Source organism: Zea mays, chromosome 7, assembly GCF_902167145.1.
Source record: "Zea mays cultivar B73 chromosome 7, Zm-B73-REFERENCE-NAM-5.0, whole genome shotgun sequence".
Taxonomy (NCBI): Eukaryota; Viridiplantae; Streptophyta; class Magnoliopsida; order Poales; family Poaceae; genus Zea; species Zea mays.
Window position 1 is genome coordinate 159899292 of NC_050102.1, and position 18783 is coordinate 159918074.

An 18783-nucleotide genomic window follows, 5' to 3' on the forward strand; every position below is an offset into this window, starting at 1 on the left:
CAGCCTCTGCATACTCTTGCCTCCCTCCCTAGCTCCGTCCAGTTGGCCAAGCCAGATCGAGCAAGCAAAACTTTTATGACATCTCCCGTTGTTGACGCGGCCGGGCTTGTCGGACGTACGTCCTCCGATCCGTTGACGGTCAGGCCCTTCTGCTGGGTCGTCCTGCTGCATGCGTCGCCGTGGTCGGGGACACAGAGGAGGAGATCGAGGGAGATGGAGTGCCTGCTGGGGCTGCTCAAGGTTAGGGTGGTGCGAGGAGTGCACCTGGCCATCTGCGACCCCCTCACCCACAGCAGCGACCCCTACGTCGTCCTCCGCCACGGACAGCAGGTAAACTGCATGCCGCTCCAGCCAGCTTCGACATTTACTCTCACCTGCCGCTTAAATAATTATCAACTCTTGATTTCTCCGTGGTTTAAGATTTTGAGTTTAAATAATTACTGCATTCGATTCAACATGACATTAGCGTTAGAGATATTGAGTTCGAAGCGTAACTAAAGCAAATACTCAATCCATGCATATGAATTTGTCTTTTAGGTTTCTCATAAGTCAATCACTGTCAACTTTGACCGGTTATATAGAGAATCACAAACTCATGTGGACGGAGGGATGACTTGTTGTTATAACCCGTCCTAGCTATTTCCATATCTGAAACATGTTGTAAGCCAGTATAAATGAGGTCAACTATCTAATGCTACCCCTAAATTATTGTACTAATACGCATTGTTCCAACAAAATTGATGTTCTAGCTCTTGGACCAATTAAAGGTCGGCTAGAGAGGGTGAATAAGCAAAAACCTGAATTTTATTACTTCATTCAAAAACTTCGATCCCGCTTAAGCGTTACAACAAGAAGTAAAATCAACCGGGGTAGAAGAGAGGAGTTTTTCTTGCTAGTGTTGCTCAAATGATTGCGGAATTAACTTAGAGGCAACCCAAAACGATTTCGATGACGATCGAGCAATAGAACTAGGAGAGGGAGACAGGAAAACAAATCGCAAGCAAAACAACACAAGTGACACAATAGAGCTTGAGTCCTGTCTTCACTCGAATGAGATCGGAGTCTCTGCGATGATCTCCACATAAATCAGAGTCTCTCGCTAGCTTTACAATGAATGAGAGTTGCAACTCCAAGCTCAATAGCACAAGAACACAACAACGACTCTACTCAGACACTCACACAAGACACTAACACTTTCTCTAGGTCAAACACTTGAAATGTGGCACTTGGGAGGCTTTGGATTACTTGGAGTGTTGTTATCGAATGTATGAATGTTTGCTCTGCTCATGTGTATTGAATGTGCTGGTTGAGGTGTATATATAGCCCCCCAACAACCCATATAGTTGTTGGCATTGAATGGCCAAAACAACACTTTATGCGGGTGTACCGGACCTTGCACATTACTGGTCGGGTGCACCTCCAGACTTTGTCAGACTGTTGCTGTAGGTATCCGTTCTGATGGGGAGAAGTCTTATCACACTCACAAAATTGGTCTAATGTGTCACCAGACCCCACCATGTCGTTGCCACGTCAGCTAGCAGTTGGATCTGGAAATTCGACCATTGAGTTATGACAGATCCACTGCGCCAACCGCTTCAAGCTCCAAAAACACACTATCTGCGCAATCGGTCTGGTGCGTCAGCCGACAAAAGTCCATCTATAGTGCTCTCTGTTGACTCGGTCTGGTGCACCACCGGACCAATGCGCCTCTACATAGCAAAATTTTGTCAAATTTTGGCCTTTATTCTTCAACTTGATTTGGTTGTACTTGAAGTTGTTCTATGACTTATACAAACATATCTAGCGACTAGCCAACTAGTCTAAGTCATGAAACTTAGTCGCTTTGATTTTCTTTAACTCATATTCCGGTTTTGGCTCAAACTTAGCTCCAAAAGTGTCGAATCTTAAATCTGAGCTTTCCAACCTCGCTAGTTAGTATAAAAAATCTTAGGAGTGTTTAGAACTTATCCAAGATGTTAAATTACTTGTAGTTCGCCTTCTCCAAAATATACCTCTTTTCGGTTGGGTTTGAGTTGTTTTCTGACTTATAATCACAATGGTTGATCTTATGAACATGTAAACATATACTTAGCAAACTAGTTAGTCCATGTGGTTGTGATGGTCATCAAGTATTAAAACAAGTCTAGAAATGGATTAAATCTCATTTCCCTTTCACCAATGAATTTGATCTTTTAGCTTTTGGACAATAGAAATGTGTTCATATCTAACTTGAAAATCCAGTCTGCATGCCTTCGCACATTTCTTTTGATTGATTGATGAGACTCGTTTTTTAATTAACACGATTCGACTTCAATAAATATGGGTGCATTAATTTCTTTTGAACACTAATTTGTCCTAAAACTAGGGCTGGGCGTTCGGAAATACCCAAAAATTCGGATACGGTATTTAGGTTTTTGAAAATTTGTGTATCTAGCAGTCTAACACGAACTCGATTTGGTATTACCCTCTACCCAAAATTTTGGGTACCCTAATTATCAGGCTCGGTTAAAACCGAACAACCTGATATCAGCAACCAGTCCAATAGTCACTCCTCATGCCTCCCCTGCGGCCTCTCCGCTCTCCCCTATCGTCTCCAAGCCGACGTCCTTGGTAGCTTGGCACCGTCGATTTGAAGGCCGGATCTTAATGAAGGTTGGTAGAGGGAGTGATTACCGAAGTGGAGCTAGCGAGGGACCATTGGAGGAGGCTGTGGCGCTGGCGCACTCCTAATCCTACAGCGGCAAGATGGCGCGGGTGAAGGCGGCACCGCACACCGCGACCACGATCTAGAGACGGAGGGCGGGGACAACACATGACACGCTGGAGAGTGGAGGTGGGAGACACCGCAATGGGCTGCATTTGTTTTAATAATCTCGGTACCAGATATTGCTACCCATAAGGCTATTCGCACTAATTGTTTTTCTATTCCAGTCTTATCGCTAGAAAACTGGAACCTAAGGTCCCATTTGTTTCGTTTCATTTTGAGAAATTGGAATCTTACTAATAGAATAGGCTATTTTTTAGAACGTGACATTCCACTACTTTCCAAAGTTATCATATAAGTCTATCTCAAATTTATGGGGTGAGAGATAGAAATTGATTCTATAGATTTATATGTTATTTTTCCGATGTACAACTTATAACACACTTTTTTACTTGCTTCATTATAACATAAATGTAGTATATAATTATCTTTCTCATATAATTTAGCATAATATACAAATATATTACATATATAACTATATAAATTTAATTAGTTTTATCTAAATTATAATTATTAAAATGGAATTCAATTCCAACGAAACAAACGGGGTCTAATTGTTTTTTTATTCCAGTCTTCTCGCTAGCTAAAAGAGTGAGAATAGCTCCCTAGAGTGCCTACACTGTATAGAAAATTTGTTGGGGGTATAAATATATAGAAAGCACTTATTAGTCTAATAACTCTCCAAATGGTTATTTAGAAAATAAAATTTTAAAAATCTCTAATTTCAATAACACATCATCATTTTATGCTGTTGGTACTCTAACTAATGAACATAGAAATCCTCCTACTGCGGAGTAGTTTCCTTATATGATTAGGATTTGTTTGGATTATGGTAAAATACGTCCGAAAAGGTACATATGAACTTTTATTTTTTAATGCTTATATATTGTCCTTATGTTGAGTTAGTTTTCGTGCATAGATCAAGTCCACACAATTGAAAGGACTAACATACTAATAAGTGGTTCGACACAATAAACATTTTTACTTCTCTCGTGTGAGAATATCTTTTTCTCAATAAAAGCTAAAACCAACAATATCTCCAAATAAATTCTCCTTAAAACAACTCCCTATTCGGTTTTTTACACAAAAACCGAAATGGTTCTCCAATATTTTTGTAAAGCAACTCCTTAAAGGTAGGTGTTTGGTAAATCTACACCTTAACTCCTAGATATGTGATTATGTTTTGTCTTTGTATCTGCCTCTTTCGCGGTTCTTGTACAATTTCCTTCCTTCCCAAACATTTTTTAGTTTTAGGAACCCACCTTTTTAGAACTATTGATAATGAAAAATAGAGTTTTATATTTATTTTGTTCACTTAGTACAATCATAAGTTTACAAATAATTTTTCAGGAGCTTCTCGAGATCCTCAGTTTAAATGGTCTCCAACACCTAAACTTTGATATATAGATTGTGCCACATTTGTGTTGCAGTACAAACCCAACAGTTGTATAACTTAATTTACTACAAAGCCCGTACTTGGTCAAGTGGAGAGCCTTGTTTTCCATATGAAGGGCCCTAAGACCCTGTCACTAGCTAGGAGGGTTTTAAGCCTAGGTGTCTCAGAGGTCCAAGGAGGCCCAAGGGTGCATCGGGAGACCAGGAGAGCCTATGAAGTCTAGGAGCGCCTCGAAATTTAGAGAGTCCCAGGTGTCATGGGCCTCGTCTGTTCTAATGGGCATCAGAGGTTAAGAGAGTCTTGGAGGGCCTCGAGATCGAGTCCCACCATGATTGGCCACACCTTAACGAGAGGTGAGCTAGCCCTCCTGAGGCGAGGACCCTAGGGACACGTGGCTAGCTTTAGCTAGGGTTTTGCTATATTCTTCTATCAAAATCTTTGAAAGGCATCTTGGCAACATTTGATGATGTGACCTTTCCTAGATAGTGATAAATGTAATATCTATAAATAATATTAAAAATAGAAGAGATTCTTCTCTTCATCTTGTTTTTACTTTCCCTAATGCTCTAACACCCTATGTCCTCAAATGTGGTCTAGATTCATATCTCGTACTCATATGAGTTAGATTAATGCACGTCCAATGATGGTATAAAGTTTGATTCCAAGACACATCAAGTAATGATATGAATTTCGATTTCAAAATATTGGAAGAAACAATGATTGTTGAATAAATCTTGGAGCCAGAAATCATCTAGGGTGACTGCACAATGAACTATACATTCTAATAAAATGCATGTCACATTTACTAATAAACTTATGGTGTTAGAGTCTCTCCTCTCATAACACTTATTTTTCTTAGCATAGGGTTTTGAGTTAATCCCACTCATTGATCTTAAAGTTGGAAAGAGATGAATTTTAAAACCCTAAAATACTTAAGTGTTTATAGATGTTTCACTATCTTTGGCCATCTAGTAGCTCTGTCCCAGAATATACGGTATTTTGGTTGTCTCCCTGAGGTTTTTTTGTATAAGGTGAGAATCACTTATATTTTAGGATGGGATAGTATCTAGGCTACATTTTATCTATCTATCTATATATAGTTCCAAAATCACAATATTTGGAGCCCTAGGGTGTGTTTGGTTTGGCTTTGGCTTTGCCCCTAAAAGCCAAAAGCAAATCAAAAGGTTGGATCCATGAAGCAACCTTTTCTAAAAGCCAACTTTCTCGTATTGCAAAAACTGATAGCACCTCTGAACCTGCTTTTAGTGGCTTTTGAATGGAACTATGAAAATATATATGGAAGAACTTTTAGTGGTTTCCATCAAATGGGTTTTAGCTTTTTAACAGCTCAAAGCCCACAACAGCGTTTTTCACAGCTCACATCAGCTTTTTTCACACCACAGCCCAACCAAACAGACTCCTAATCTTAAAAATATCATTTTCACCACCAGGATAAGTAGAAGAAAGATAAGTAGAATCACTTACAAACTGTCCTCGCCCCAAAAAAATAAAAAGATCAATAAAAAACTTGGTCTATGGAGATAGGCAACCTCCCAAACTTTATGCTTTCGGAAGGAGACCTTAGAAAATTCTCATGTGACCGTACTCAGCAGAGCGTGTATATAACCGTGCAAAACACTCTTTTACACTGTAGATTACACTGTTTGCGGAGTAGGGTTTGAAATAGATGTTTGTTAGGGGTTTTTATATAAAATTATATGAGTTGGTGGTGGAAGGGTTTAAATGATCTAACGGAACAAGAGGTTCTCTTGTACGCTTGTACTCAAGAACTGCTTGCACAACTGTCGTTGCCCCCACGACATGGGATAGGAAGGTTGCTGGAGACCGTTAGGCTAGGCCACTGACAAGTAGATATTTTAAACTGGCCAGGGTTTTTCCCATGCCAAGGACACAACCACCTAAAGGGCTAGTTTGGGAAAAGGATGACTAAACCCAGAGATAGAAAATCACCCATATATAATTAAATATCTTATTCAAATGACACTCACTGAGATTGGCCACCCTAAGAAATGAGGGGGTCCCCAAAAAATGGGGTTTCAAACTAGCCATGGGCTAGCAGTTCATCCACAAAAGAAAAAAACAATATTGCATCATTGAATTGAGAAAATTACCAACTAAAAACAATATTTCAATTATTAGTGAATAGTGGGGGCTAAACTGCGACAATAAGGGTTATTTAGGAGCAAGAGTATTATTAAATAGTGAGGGATTTTAGCACTCTCAATCTCTTCCATTACTCTTGCTCTCAAACAAGCTCTAGGCCTTGTTTTAGTACTCTAGTATTCACATCTATCTATGTGTGTTGAGGTGAATTGAGGTGTAACTTAAACTAAATTACATCTCAATCCACTTTAATACATATGGATTGGGTGAAAACGAGAGTATTCAAACAAGACCATAAGGATATTGAAGTGACATATGTCCATCAGGGTTTTTTTAATAAAAAAATGTGCGACTGGTTCCACTAGTTTAATTGACCTAACGCCCAAATTTCTTTCACTGTTCCTCTTTTAGATCTCGCGAAAGTATTTGCACGCATTTCTTTATTCTTATAAGGATCTTCCAGCTCAATTCCTGTCTTCTTTTGTATCTTAGTCCTCCTTTAACTGCTAACTAATGTGACCATTTGTTTTTTGTATAAATAATACTGCGCAGAAAGTCAAGTCAAGTATAAAATACCGCACGATCAATCCGGAATGGAACGAGGAACTCACCCTGTCCATCACAAACATGATGAACCCGGTCAAGATTGTAAGCCCCATCGCCATGATCTTCCATGGGCAGAATTAATGCAGCAACCTTGAGCATTCTCTGGTGCTTGGACCGACAGGAACTCTTCGACCATGACACGTTCACCAAGGACGACAGCATGGGCAACGCCGAGTTCTCCATCCTCAACTTCGTGGAGATCGCCAAGCAGGACCTGAGCGACGTCCCCGACGGCACGGTGATGAAGACGATCCACACGGAGAAGGGCAGCTGCCTCGCCACCGACAGCCACATCACGTGCAAGGACGGCAAGGTCTCCCAGGACATCCTGCTCAGGCTCAGGGACACCGAGACCGGCGACCTCGTCCTGCGCCTGACCTGGGTCAACATCCCCGGCGTCGCGCGGTGAATCATCCCCTCGATCGGCGGGGACGGGGCCAGGGCATGAGGCGGCGGCGACCCGACCGACGCCTGCCCAGCTGATTATACATCCGTTTACCTGGTATTGGCATAAGGAGACCCTTGGATGCGTGTAATGTTTGTTTGCAGTTCTGATAAGGTGTGCAAGAAGGCTCATGCTACTGGGAGCAATGCTTCTGCGGGTTTTTTATCCACAAATTACATTTGTTCTCGTTGATCACATTTCCATAAAACCATTTATCAGTAGGTCACCATGTAGAGCAAAAGAAAAAAAAAATTGCTTCAAACATCACAGATATAGGAAGGACTGGATATTCAGATTCAACCTATTGGTGAGGTTGCGTGCACCGACCAAAAGTTTAAACTGATAGAAAAAGAAATGGACAATTCATGTTGTAATTCAACACTCCTAATAGAAGAGGGCTGCAACTATGTTTATGTAATTGTGTCAACTCTGCTCAGGTACAGTTAAGGGTGGTAATGGATTATGATTCAAATGCTTCTTCATAAGAAGTTAGAGCTCTTAATTAATTTTAGTTCAAAAATGAATATGAATAGAGCACGATCCTAATCTTTCGATCCTTAAATTTTATAGATCCTAACCTGATTCAATCCTTCAATTTTATAGTGTAAAATGTAGAGCTCATTACCAGCCCTAGGTACAGTATTGAGTTGACCGATTAGTTCAACCTAAAAACTTAACTAATAGGAAAAGGTGTAGAATTCACTCTATATCTCAACACAGCCCAGCCTGGGGCTCCAGCTCCTGGCAAAATGCAGTTTTGCAGAGCTTCAGACCACAGTACAAAACTGACAATAAGCATACTTGAACAGTGAAGGGGAAATCAACAGCAGTAATCAGAACAGTAAGTAGGATGAAATGGGTAATTTCTCTCATCTGATAGACTGATCCCTCTCCTGGACTGAGTTCTAGATCACCAAAAAAAATACAAGTATATACACCATTCGTGACCTAGCTAGTATGTACAGCAGCTTCGTCTTTCAAGACTGCAGAGGAGCATACAAAGGAGGAACTGAAGAATAGATGGAAGCCAAGTCACTGTCGCAGTATTCTCACCGAGCTAGGAAAGCAAATGTGGCGAGCCTTCACTGTTGCTGCTCCGAGCATTTTCATGTGTCCGTTGATGCTTGGCCATTTGCACATCGCGGGTGAACTGGGTCCTTGATTTTGCATAAGGAGCTTCCCTTGCTGCAATGAGAAGGGCAAATGTAATCGATCCGTCACAGCACAAACCTATGTACATCGTGCTTTTCTCATTGGACAGTTGTTTGCATTTCTTACCTGCAGCTAATCTTTTAGCACGGAGAATGTTCTGGCGTCTCTTCCACCAGCACGCAGCGAATACAACTAGGAATAGAATAGCTAAAAGCACGCCGAAAGCCATGCCGATCTTTGCAGCCACGGATAGATGAGGGCCACACTCACGTAACCCAGGTATTCCACATAGTCCGGCATTGTCCGTGAAGCTGCAGTTGTTGTCAGCAATCGTTAAGTTTCCTTACCGTGTAAAGGGGAAGGGATTTTCTTTTTACAACTCGAGCCGTTTCTTACTTAAATCTAGCTCTGTGCAGAGGCCTTCCTCCCAAACTGGCTGGAACACGACCAGAAAGACGATTGCCATTCAGGTTCCTGCATAGCACAAACTCTCTTAGGTTTTGAGGAAGGAAAAGATGAATGTGAAATATCAATCTAAAACAGGGTAACTAGTGCACTCACAGTATCTGTAATGATGTCAGCTCGCCGAGGCTCTCTGGAATAGATCCATTAAGCTCATTGTATGACAGATCCCTACGAAGAAAATTAAAAAAAAAAACTATTTATCTGATCTAAGTGATAGAACATATTTCCTTGAAGAAAAATTAAAATCAGAAAAAAGAAAATAGCATTGACATTCTGATATTCTGTAATCTGTATCCAGTTATTACTTAGATGGCAAATCTTCAGCCAAATAAATAAGTTTTCCCTACAATCACCTATCCAAAATCAATTGGTATTGTACATCAACCAGGTGTGAACTTAATGGATATGGAGTACTGTTTACAAAATTTCCGATTAATTTCATAAGAAAATCACATTATGAATTAGGATGTCCTTGAAAGAACAGAAATATGACATATACTGAACTTCACTGCATTGAAGTGCACTTACAGTACTTGCACCACAGAGATGGTACCCAGGGAGATTGGAATGTTCCCCTTTATGCTATTGCCACTCAAGTTTCTGTTTCACAAGATAGGCAGTTACTTCTGTCAGAATAACCAGAAGTGCTAGCACTTCCTTATGAATTGACAGTAAGAACTCGAAATTACTACTTCAATCTGCAATCAGATTTAATTGCTTAAACAATAACGGATTACTCTGTAATCTACTAAGCCATGTCACCATGGACCATAACCCAACCAGTTCTGGACAGCAGTTCACATAAGAGCTTAAAACTCTGTGCTGCAGGGGGTTTGCAGTTCCTTTTTATTATTACTATCAGCATATGCCACAAAATCAGTCCCCCTGATTAAAACTATTGAAAGCATATTAAATAAATGATGAACATATTAGCTGTTCTTCATGCATTGTGCATAAAAACATAATTGAACACTAAAAAATTCTGCATCGTCTACTTCCAGATAACATGAAACAATTGCAAAGCAGCATTACACTGATTCTTTATGCTTCAGCCTGTTTCCAGTGGTATTTTATGTTGCACAGGTTTAATAAGTTACACATATTTAAAAAAATAATTCCAGCTATTGTTGTGAAAATGTTACAGGCTTTTCACTTTAACAGATAATGAAAACTAGTAATAAACAGAATAATGTCAAGTGGCCATCCATTCATGACAGTGTTCTTGTTATGGTCGCTAGATCGGTGAGGGATTGGAGAGGGATATCGATGGGCAGGAACGTCGGCCGGGGGCCTCTGCCCACGGCCGAGCAAGAGAGGGGGTTTTCCCTTCTAATTCTTGCTTACTTTATTTCTCATCCATTGATTACATAAATAGGCTAGCTAGCCGTCCCTATCTAACTAGAGATCCTTATCTCCTTAAAACTCTCCTAAAAACTCTCAACAACTACTATCTGATAACCTTCCTAGATAATCTCAACTAATCTCCTAGATAATCTCAACTAATCTTCTAATCTTATCTCTAACTATCCTTATCTAATCCTCCTTGGAGGGCCCATGGCTGCTGCTGCCGCAGCCCCTCCGTGGGCCTCCTTAGGCCCTGACACTACACCCCTCCTGGACAAGCAGCTCGTCCTCGAGCTGCAGCATGACGGATGCTCAAAGACCGAGTCTACTTGACCCAAAACCAGACACCTAGAAGACAAGCCTTTTACATCTCGGCTTATCTTATTATTCCGAATCCGAATTTTTTTTTGACCCTATAAGATAAGGCGGACACCTTCCGCACATTGGACTTGCACGTGTGCAGCCACCTGGATCTCATGGATGCCATCTGGACGAAAGGGGAGCACATGGATGGGCACCTAGAATAGGTCGCAACAATAACCAACGGAGGCGCCCTCGTGACGGCCGGTAGCGGAATGTGGTGGCGCTAAATAGTGCGCCCTTGCCGATGACGAGGGGAGTGCCTTCCCTACCGCCGCTGCCGTAGGGTTGAAGTTCGTCGCCCGTGGGACACGTACCATGCTCGCACTTGGAGATAGCGGCCCGGTGCCGCTGTTGATGGCCGTCTGACAGGGCGAGGTCGCGCACCCGTGTGCCGAGGTCAACCGTCACCAAGGCAGCCTTGAGCATATGCCGACGCATCTCCCGCACTCTACGTCGTGCAAGGAAGCCACGAGCAACAGCTTGTATGCCCACAACCGCCGACGTCTGGAGCCGTGCGGACAACGCCAGCTGGTGTTGCTCATGTTGCACTGCTGCCTTGATTTGCAGCAGCCCTTGCTCAACCTTCTGGAGCGTGGCTTGCATCTTTGTGAGATCAGCCCTTATGTTGGTCCACAAATCTCCCATCGATGGAGCTGGTGATTGCTGAGTCGTGGCTGCCCCTAGTGGCGTCGCCCATGGGGACGGAGACGCCGTCAACGAAGATGCTGTGATGAAATTTGGCGTTGTCCCTGGGGATGGGCACGCTGGCGTCCAGGATGTGGTGACAAAATTGGCAGGCGATGCTGCCCATGGAGATAGGAACGCCGGTTGCCAGGATGGCGTGACGAAGGTGGCATGCGGCGCAGCCCATGGAGATGGGGACGTCGGTTGCCAGGACGGCGTGGCGAAGGTGACATGCGGCGTTGTCCATGGAGATGGGGACGCCGATTGCCAGGATGACGCCGCGAAATTGGCAGCAGAAGCCATGGGATCAGATCGAAACCCAAGCTAGCCGATACCAGATGTTATGGTCGCTAGATCGGTGAGGGATTGGAGAGGGGTATCGATGGGCAGGAACACCGGCCGGGGGCCTCTGCCCACGGCCGAGCAAGAGGAGGGTTTGTCCCTTCTAATTCTTGCCTACTTTATTTCTCATCCATTGATTACATAAATAGGCTAGCTAGCCGTCCCTATCTAACTAGAGATCCTTATCTCCTTAAAACTCTCCTAAAAACTCTCAACAACTACTATCTGATAACCTTCCTAGATAATCTCAACTAATCTCCTAGATAATCTCAACTAATCTTCTAATCTTATCTCTAACTATCCTTATCTAATCCCCCTTGGAGGGCCCATGGCTGCTGCTGCCGCAGCCACTCCGTGGGCCTCCTTAGGCCCTGGCACCGCTAGATCGGTGAGGGATTGGAGAGGGGTATCGATGGGCAGGAACACCGGCCGGGGGCCTCTGCCCACGGCCGAGCAAGAGGAGGGTTTGTCCCTTCTAATTCTTGCCTACTTTATTTCTCATCCATTGATTACATAAATAGGCTAGCTAGCCGTCCCTATCTAACTAGAGATCCTTATCTCCTTAAAACTCTCCTAAAAACTCTCAACAACTACTATCTGATAACCTTCCTAGATAATCTCAACTAATCTCCTAGATAATCTCAACTAATCTTCTAATCTTATCTCTAACTATCCTTATCTAATCCCCCTTGGAGGGCCCATGGCTGCTGCTGCCGCAGCCACTCCGTGGGCCTCCTTAGGCCCTGGCACTACACCCCTCCTGGACAAGCAGCTCGTCCTCGAGCTGCAGCATGACGGATGCTCAAAGACCAACTAATCTTCTAATCTTATCTCTAACTATCCTTATCTAATCCCCCTTGGAGGGCCCATGGCTGCTGCTGCCGCAGCCACTCCGTGGGCCTCCTTAGGCCCTGGCACTACACCCCTCCTGGACAAGCAGCTCGTCCTCGAGCTGCAGCATGACGGATGCTCAAAGACCGAGTCTACTTGACCCAAAAGCAGACACCTAGAAGACAAGCCTTTTACATCTCGGCTTATCTTATTATTCCGAATCCGAATTTTTTTGACCCTATAAGATAAGGCGGTCACCCTCCGCACATTGGACTTGCAAGTGTGCAGCCACCTGGATCCCATGGATGCCATCTGGACGAAAGGGGAGCACATGGACGGGCACCTGGAATAGGTCGCAACAATAACCAGCGGAGGCGCCCTCGTGGCGGCCGGTAGCGGAATGTGGTGGCGCTAAATAGTGCGCCCTTGCCGATGACGAGGGGAGTGCCTTCCTTACCGCTGCTGCCGTAGAATTGAAGTTCGTCGCCCGCAGGAAACGTACCATGCCCGCACTTGGAAATAGCGGCCCGGAGCCGCTGCTGATGGCCGTCCGACAAGGCGAGGTCGCGCCCCCGTGTGCCGAGGTCTACCGTCACCAAGGCTGCCTCGAGCATCTGTCGGCGCATCTCCCGCACTCTCTGTCGTGCAAGGAAGCCACGAGCAGCAGCTTGTATGCCCACAGCCGCCAACGTCTGGAGCCGTGTAGACAACGCCAGCTGGTGCTGCTCATGTTGCACTGCTACCTTGATTTGCAGTAGCCCTTGCTCAACCTTCTGGAGCGTGGCTTGCATCTTTGCGAGATCAGCCCTTATGTTGGTCCACAAGTCTCCCATCGATGGAGCTGATGATTGCTGAGCCGTGGCTGCCCCTAGTGGCGTCGCCCATGGGGACGGAGACGCCGTCAACGAAGATGATGTGATGAAATTTGGCGTTATCCCTGGGGATGGGCACGCCGGCGTCCAGGATGTGGTGACAAAATTGGCAGGCGATGCTGCCCATGGAGATAGGGACGCTGGTTGCCAGGATGGCGTGACGAAGGTGGCATGCGGCGCAGCCCATGGAGATGGGGACGTTGGTTGCCAGGACGGCGTGACGAAGGTGACATGTGGCGCTGTCCATGGAGATGGGGACGCCGGTTGCCAAGATGTCGCCGCGAAATTGGCAGCAGAAGCCATGGGATCAGATCGAAACCCAAGGTAGCCGATACCAGATGTAATGGTCGCTAGATCGGTGAGGGATTGGAGAGGGGTATCGATGGGCAGGAACACCGGCCGGGGGCCTCTGCCCACGGCCGAGCAAGAGGAGGGTTTGTCCCTTCTAATTCTTGCCTACTTTATTTCTCATCCATTGATTACATAAATAGGCTAGCTAGCCGTCCCTATCTAACTAGAGATCCTTATCTCCTTAAAACTCTCCTAAAAACTCTCAACAACTACTATCTGATAACCTTCCTAGATAATCTCAACTAATCTCCTAGATAATCTCAACTAATCTTCTAATCTTATCTCTAACTATCCTTATCTAATCTCCCTTGGAGGGCCCATGGCTGCTGCTGCCGCAGCCACTCCGTGGGCCTCCTTAGGCCCTGGCAGTTCTATAGAGAAACTCACATGTTTTGTAGATGTTGCAACTTAGATATGTCACTAGGTATGACCCCTTTTAAACCTTGGTTGTCAAGACCTCTGCACATTCAGTAGTAGTATTAAAAACTTGTGGCAAAAAAAGTATAAACTATCATTGACTAACAAATTTGTAGTTATGACGCATACAACAGGAAGCAAAAACATTGCATTTAAACCCATAAATATGACAATACAAGAACTAAGAAAAAACCTCTGTGACCTATTAAGCAAGCCTCTGAACTACTGACAGTTTTAAATGATTATGCAACAAGACTAGGAGCGAATTGTTGTAAGCCTCAAGCTACTAGAATACCTGCTTCAACTTCCATTTGGGAATTACTTAGAAGAGAAAATAAATGATGTAAGCTGGTGTCAGCTCATGGAAAATTTGGAAGTTCAGTTAGAGACTGTTGCTGGAATGCATCTGCTACATTTAAACTTTATGCTTCGAATAAATAAGAAGACAGTATTTACATAATAGTAATGTGGCTATCTTTTAATCTAAACATATACTTGCAAATTTGTGCACAGGATTATCTTAGTTTCAAATGACCAATGAACAAAATCATTTACATCACTTCTGGCATTCTAACCATAAAAATATCAATCCTTCTTGGTATAAATCACAGAATGAGCATGATCTAGAGAACATACAATCCATCAATGATCCAGTTCCCTTTGGTGCTGTCAAACTGGCAATCAACTCCACTCCATGGATGCTGCTGAGGAACACAGGGGTCACCATTCCAGCCAAATCGAAGAGGAAGACCAAGTGAACCCTTCAACGTTCGCAATGCACTCACTGTAGGTAATTAAAAACAAGAAAATTAAAGCATAAAAATGATAGCCAAATCCTTGTAGCCCTCATGTGAATTACAGATCTATGAAAAACAAAAAATCCATAAGATGTGCTACTCATTCAGACTCAGCTAAAGCATTTTTCTTCAGTAGTAGGTTTTCTCAATTATCCCCATGCATCATTAAATCTTCTTTTCATCTCCTCCATGATAAATGCACTGCTAGATGATCCTTTGCACGATTCTAAACAAAAGAGTCTTGAAACTTTACTCTGTTTTGGACACCTAGAAAAAAAATAAAGTGGTGAGTATAGAGAATTCGGATAACAACCTTCCTGAGGCAAAGTCTTCTTTTCAGCTGGGATTATCTCAAACACCTCAATGGCATTAATAATGGCACGGGTTCCTTTCACAGGTTGCAAGATGATTTTTAGTGTTATTCCACTGACAGCAACAGTTTTATTCAGGACAAGTGCAGTAAAACGCTCTCCTGTCATGCGAATTATATCAATATCTTTAAAAGCAGTGTCTCCATTGATGAGTACATCAAATACTCTTTGTTCTTCTGCAGTTACCCCATTATCAATCTCTGCAAAGTGAAGCCATACTGAATAGTTCTTGTTTGGGGTAACATCCATTTCGAAAGACAAACTCGGTTGCCTATCAGTGCCCACGATAGCTGATTGGTATATGCCTTGAGGGTAAAAATTTGGTGCAAGCAATGTCTCTGCTATAACATTCTCGGATGATATTGATTGATCATCAGAACTGGATGATAAAGTTTGCAATCCTAACCAGAATCTGTCCCCACCCCAGTGAATCCCATTTAGATCTTCATCAAAAGCAGGCTTTCCTGAGCCACATTTCAGCCTTTTGACTGCTCTAAGCACTGTCCCCTTTTCCCGTGGTGGACCAAAGTTATAGGCATCGTCATCTATTTGTAGAACTTCAATAGAAAGAATCGATGGATCACCATGCCCTGTACTATGGAAGCAAACTGATAAGCTTGAGTCCTGGACAAAAACCAAAGCTTCTGCAAATGTCTTCTCATCGTCGCTGCTCCAGCCCAGAAGCAAAGAGCTGAACAGAGTACCCTCAACAGAAACATCGAAAATCGGCTCACTGTCAAGATTAGGGTTGTCCAGTAACGCAAAGAAAAGTCTAACTTGATAGTGGCCATTGGGAACATTGTTGATGTTGTAGCAATTTTCAGGGCCATCAGATAGCGGGAAATATCGAAGCGTTTTAAGAGGAGGAACGATAAAGCTTGGCCGGGTGGCATTAGCGAACCTGCCTCCAGTATAACCAAAGTCTCTGTACCACAATGTGTTCGTAGGCTCCGTCCGGACATCGTCAAAGCTTCCACAGCTTATACGGATAGTAAATGGTTCTGAAAATAGACATGCATTAAGGACTACACGACAGAGAAGTTAAACCAAAGAGCTGCTGTAAAGAGATGCAGCATGTGAGTTATATACACAGCAAGTGTTCCATTGAATCATGAATTTCTAGCATACTGAATGGAAGGTTTCTGTGTTTCCTTTTTTTCACCTATACTAAACTTCCACATGCCCCCATCCTCTTTTGTCCTAGCTTGAGCAAGCTTTAATTTATCTTAAGGGGTGTTTGGTTTCTAGGGATTAATTTTTAATCCCTCGATTTTATTCCATTTTAGTACTTAAATTGTCAAATATAGAAACTAAAACTTTATTTTAGTTTCCGTGTTTAGCAATTTAGAGACTAAAATGGAATAAAATGGAGGAACTAAAAATTAGCCCCTAGAAACCAAACACCCCCTAAAGATGACAAAATTGTCAAATGTATGAGCATGTCACCAAGAAAGGGTAGAAACCGTACTGTACTAATTAGAAGTAGCTAAGAGGTGACCAGTATCAGCTGAATGAACACAAAATGGTTAAGACTCTGAAGTGTTTGGTTTCTATGGACTACTCTCAGTTTATAAGGTGTAACTACTTTTTATTTTTGTCCCATAATATAAGGCATGCTCTCTCTAGACATATGTACATCGATGCAGCAGTATAGAAAGAATTAAATGCATTTCTTAGTCTTTGAATCAAAGGTGGTTACACTTTATATATTGGGACGGAGAGAGTATTAGTCTTTGAATCAAAGGTGGTTACACTTTATATATTGGGACGGAGAGAGTAATTTTTAGTCTCTATATTGTTACATTGTAGTCACTAAATTAACAAATACGAAAATTAAAACTTTATTTTTGTTTCCGTATTTGATAATTTAGGGACTAAAAATTAGTCCATAGAAACCAAACATCCATCAGTTCTGCATCTGGTACTCGCCACAGAAACGGACCTATAGCTAAACAAACATGGATACTGTAGGAAAAGCTTCCAGGATGGGACCAAATGACAACGAATTTGACCAGGAATGCAGACACCAAGTAACGAGAAAATCAAGAATTCGGGAGGCCTTCTCTTCCTTCCTTCTGTTGGGCGAGAAATTGGAAGGACCTAGAGCTGCTGGATTACGAATTTACGATGTATAAAGAAGAAAAGAAAAAGAAAGCAAGCAAGCAAAATAAGCACAGAACTTGACTAGAAAGTACTAGATTTTCCGCTAAAGGCGCAGTACCAGCAGCAACACAAATGCGAGCGAGAACCTGGCGGCCACTGTGCCGCATTTAGCAAGATTTCCAGCATGAGGGGCCGAATCTCCAGCTAGACGCAACGCAAGCAAGAGAGCTCACCTTTGCTAAGATCAGCCGCGAGAACACCGAGGGCAGCCAACGACGCGGAGACGGCGAGCAGCCACAGCTGCAGCCGCAGCACGGCGGGAGATCTCCACCGCATTGCGCCTCCCGTCGCACTCGCCCTCTTTCCTCTTCCTTTCACCTGCCCAGCTGCCCTCCAAGTACAAGTCTTCTCTTTCTCTCCTCTGGCTTTGGACACTTTCGCCTCGAGTGTTTTTTTTTTTTTTTACTGCAGAATACCACCCCGTGTTTTCTCAACGGCGTCTTGCTCGCTCCTTCCTGTTCCGTTAGAAGAAGGAGAAAAGGCTGAAAAAAATCGAAGAACTGTCTGGATTTGAGAGCATAATTGGAGTAGAGCAATGGCGATTAGACGGTGCTAAGGTGGCTGCTTTTATGACGGTAGTAATGAAGGCAGGAGTCGATGTGGTCGCATGGTTTCTATTTATTTATTCTGGTCGCGGCCTCAAAGGGGGTGGAGGGCTAGACTAGTACAGTGGAGCAGCTCACGTTGTTCTTGGATCTTGATGAGTGATGACGACTGACGAGCCACCCCTGAAGATTTGAAAAAGAAAGGACTGCACGGCTGTGAGAATGAATGTCCCACTCCTACCCTGATTTTAAAACAAAAATAATAACGTGAGTGCCAGGATGTGGCTCAGGATTTAAGCTGAACTCAGGACAAGTTTAGGGTATTTGACGGGATTATTAGAGCATCTCGACCGTATTTCTTATTCTCTCGTATGAAATCTAGCCGGACGCCGAAACTGCCAAAGCTACTTTTGGTGGGTCACGTGCGAACCGGAGGGAGAGGGGGGCAGGCGGACACGCGGGCAAGGAGCTGACGGATCAGCAGCGCGGGCGCAGCCCGGCTCAGGTCACGTGCGACTGTGCGAGTGCGATGACGGGCTCAGGGCTAGATTAAAAAGCCGCAGCTAAAATCTATATAGACAAAAACAATGAGGTTGTCAGCTCAGTAGTAATAGTTGAGATCGAGAGGAAACGGAAGCTGCAGGCGGAGCTGAGATGATGGGCTCGCAGTCGTGGGGCTGTGCGGCCGCGCCATCAACGCACCCCCCCCCCCCCCCCCCCCCCCCGCCGGTTGTTGGGACTACAATGCGCG

The 18783-nt window shown here is 43.6% G+C and overlaps 2 protein-coding genes across 3 annotated transcripts; one reads left to right on the forward strand and one right to left on the reverse strand.

The window, feature by feature from the left end:
* The first annotated feature begins 119 nt into the window (after positions 1-119).
* Positions 120-7489, forward strand: LOC103633200 (probable ADP-ribosylation factor GTPase-activating protein AGD11). Its single transcript, NM_001346568.1, has 3 exons — positions 120-330; positions 6837-6932; positions 7012-7489. The coding sequence occupies exons 1-3, from the start codon at positions 214-216 to the stop codon at positions 7297-7299; spliced, it is 501 nt and encodes a 166-aa protein (NP_001333497.1). The 5' UTR covers positions 120-213; the 3' UTR covers positions 7300-7489.
* A 624-nt stretch (positions 7490-8113) lies between these two features.
* Positions 8114-18738, reverse strand: LOC103633201 (receptor-like protein 4). 2 transcript variants are annotated; one of them, XM_035961095.1, is made up of 10 exons: positions 18171-18738; positions 17661-17942; positions 15267-16325; positions 14793-14940; positions 14127-14198; positions 9481-9552; positions 9049-9120; positions 8884-8961; positions 8614-8798; positions 8114-8520 (listed from the first exon to the last, which is right to left on the reverse strand). In XM_035961095.1, the coding sequence occupies exons 2-10, from the start codon at positions 17761-17763 to the stop codon at positions 8393-8395; spliced, it is 1917 nt and encodes a 638-aa protein (XP_035816988.1). In that variant the 5' UTR covers positions 17764-17942; positions 18171-18738; the 3' UTR covers positions 8114-8392. The 2 variants fall into 2 exon arrangements, with proteins under 2 accessions (XP_035816988.1, XP_008653116.1); XM_008654894.2 differs by lacking the exons at positions 14127-14198; positions 18171-18738 and having other exon boundaries at positions 17661-18114.
* Between the last annotated feature and the right edge of the window lie 45 nt (positions 18739-18783).

What these genes read in the sequence shown, in the direction of transcription:
- LOC103633200 (NM_001346568.1), top strand. Translation starts at nt 214, where the DNA reads ATGGAGTGCCTGCTGGGGCTGCTCAAGGTTAGGGTGGTGCGAGGAGTG. An exon ending in TCCTCCGCCACGGACAGCAG is followed by an intron (nt 331 to 6,836) that starts GTAAACTGCATG and finishes AATACTGCGCAG; the next exon opens with AAAGTCAAGTCAAGTATAAA. An exon ending in TGATGAACCCGGTCAAGATT is followed by an intron (nt 6,933 to 7,011) that starts GTAAGCCCCATC and finishes TTGGACCGACAG; the next exon opens with GAACTCTTCGACCATGACAC.
- LOC103633201 (XM_035961095.1), bottom strand. Translation starts at nt 17,763, where the DNA reads ATGCGGTGGAGATCTCCCGCCGTGCTGCGGCTGCAGCTGTGGCTGCTC. An exon ending in CGCGGCTGATCTTAGCAAAG is followed by an intron (nt 16,326 to 17,660) that starts GTGAGCTCTCTT and finishes GTCTATTTTCAG; the next exon opens with AACCATTTACTATCCGTATA. An exon ending in CTGACATCATTACAGATACT is followed by an intron (nt 8,962 to 9,048) that starts GTGAGTGCACTA and finishes TGTGCTATGCAG; the next exon opens with GAACCTGAATGGCAATCGTC.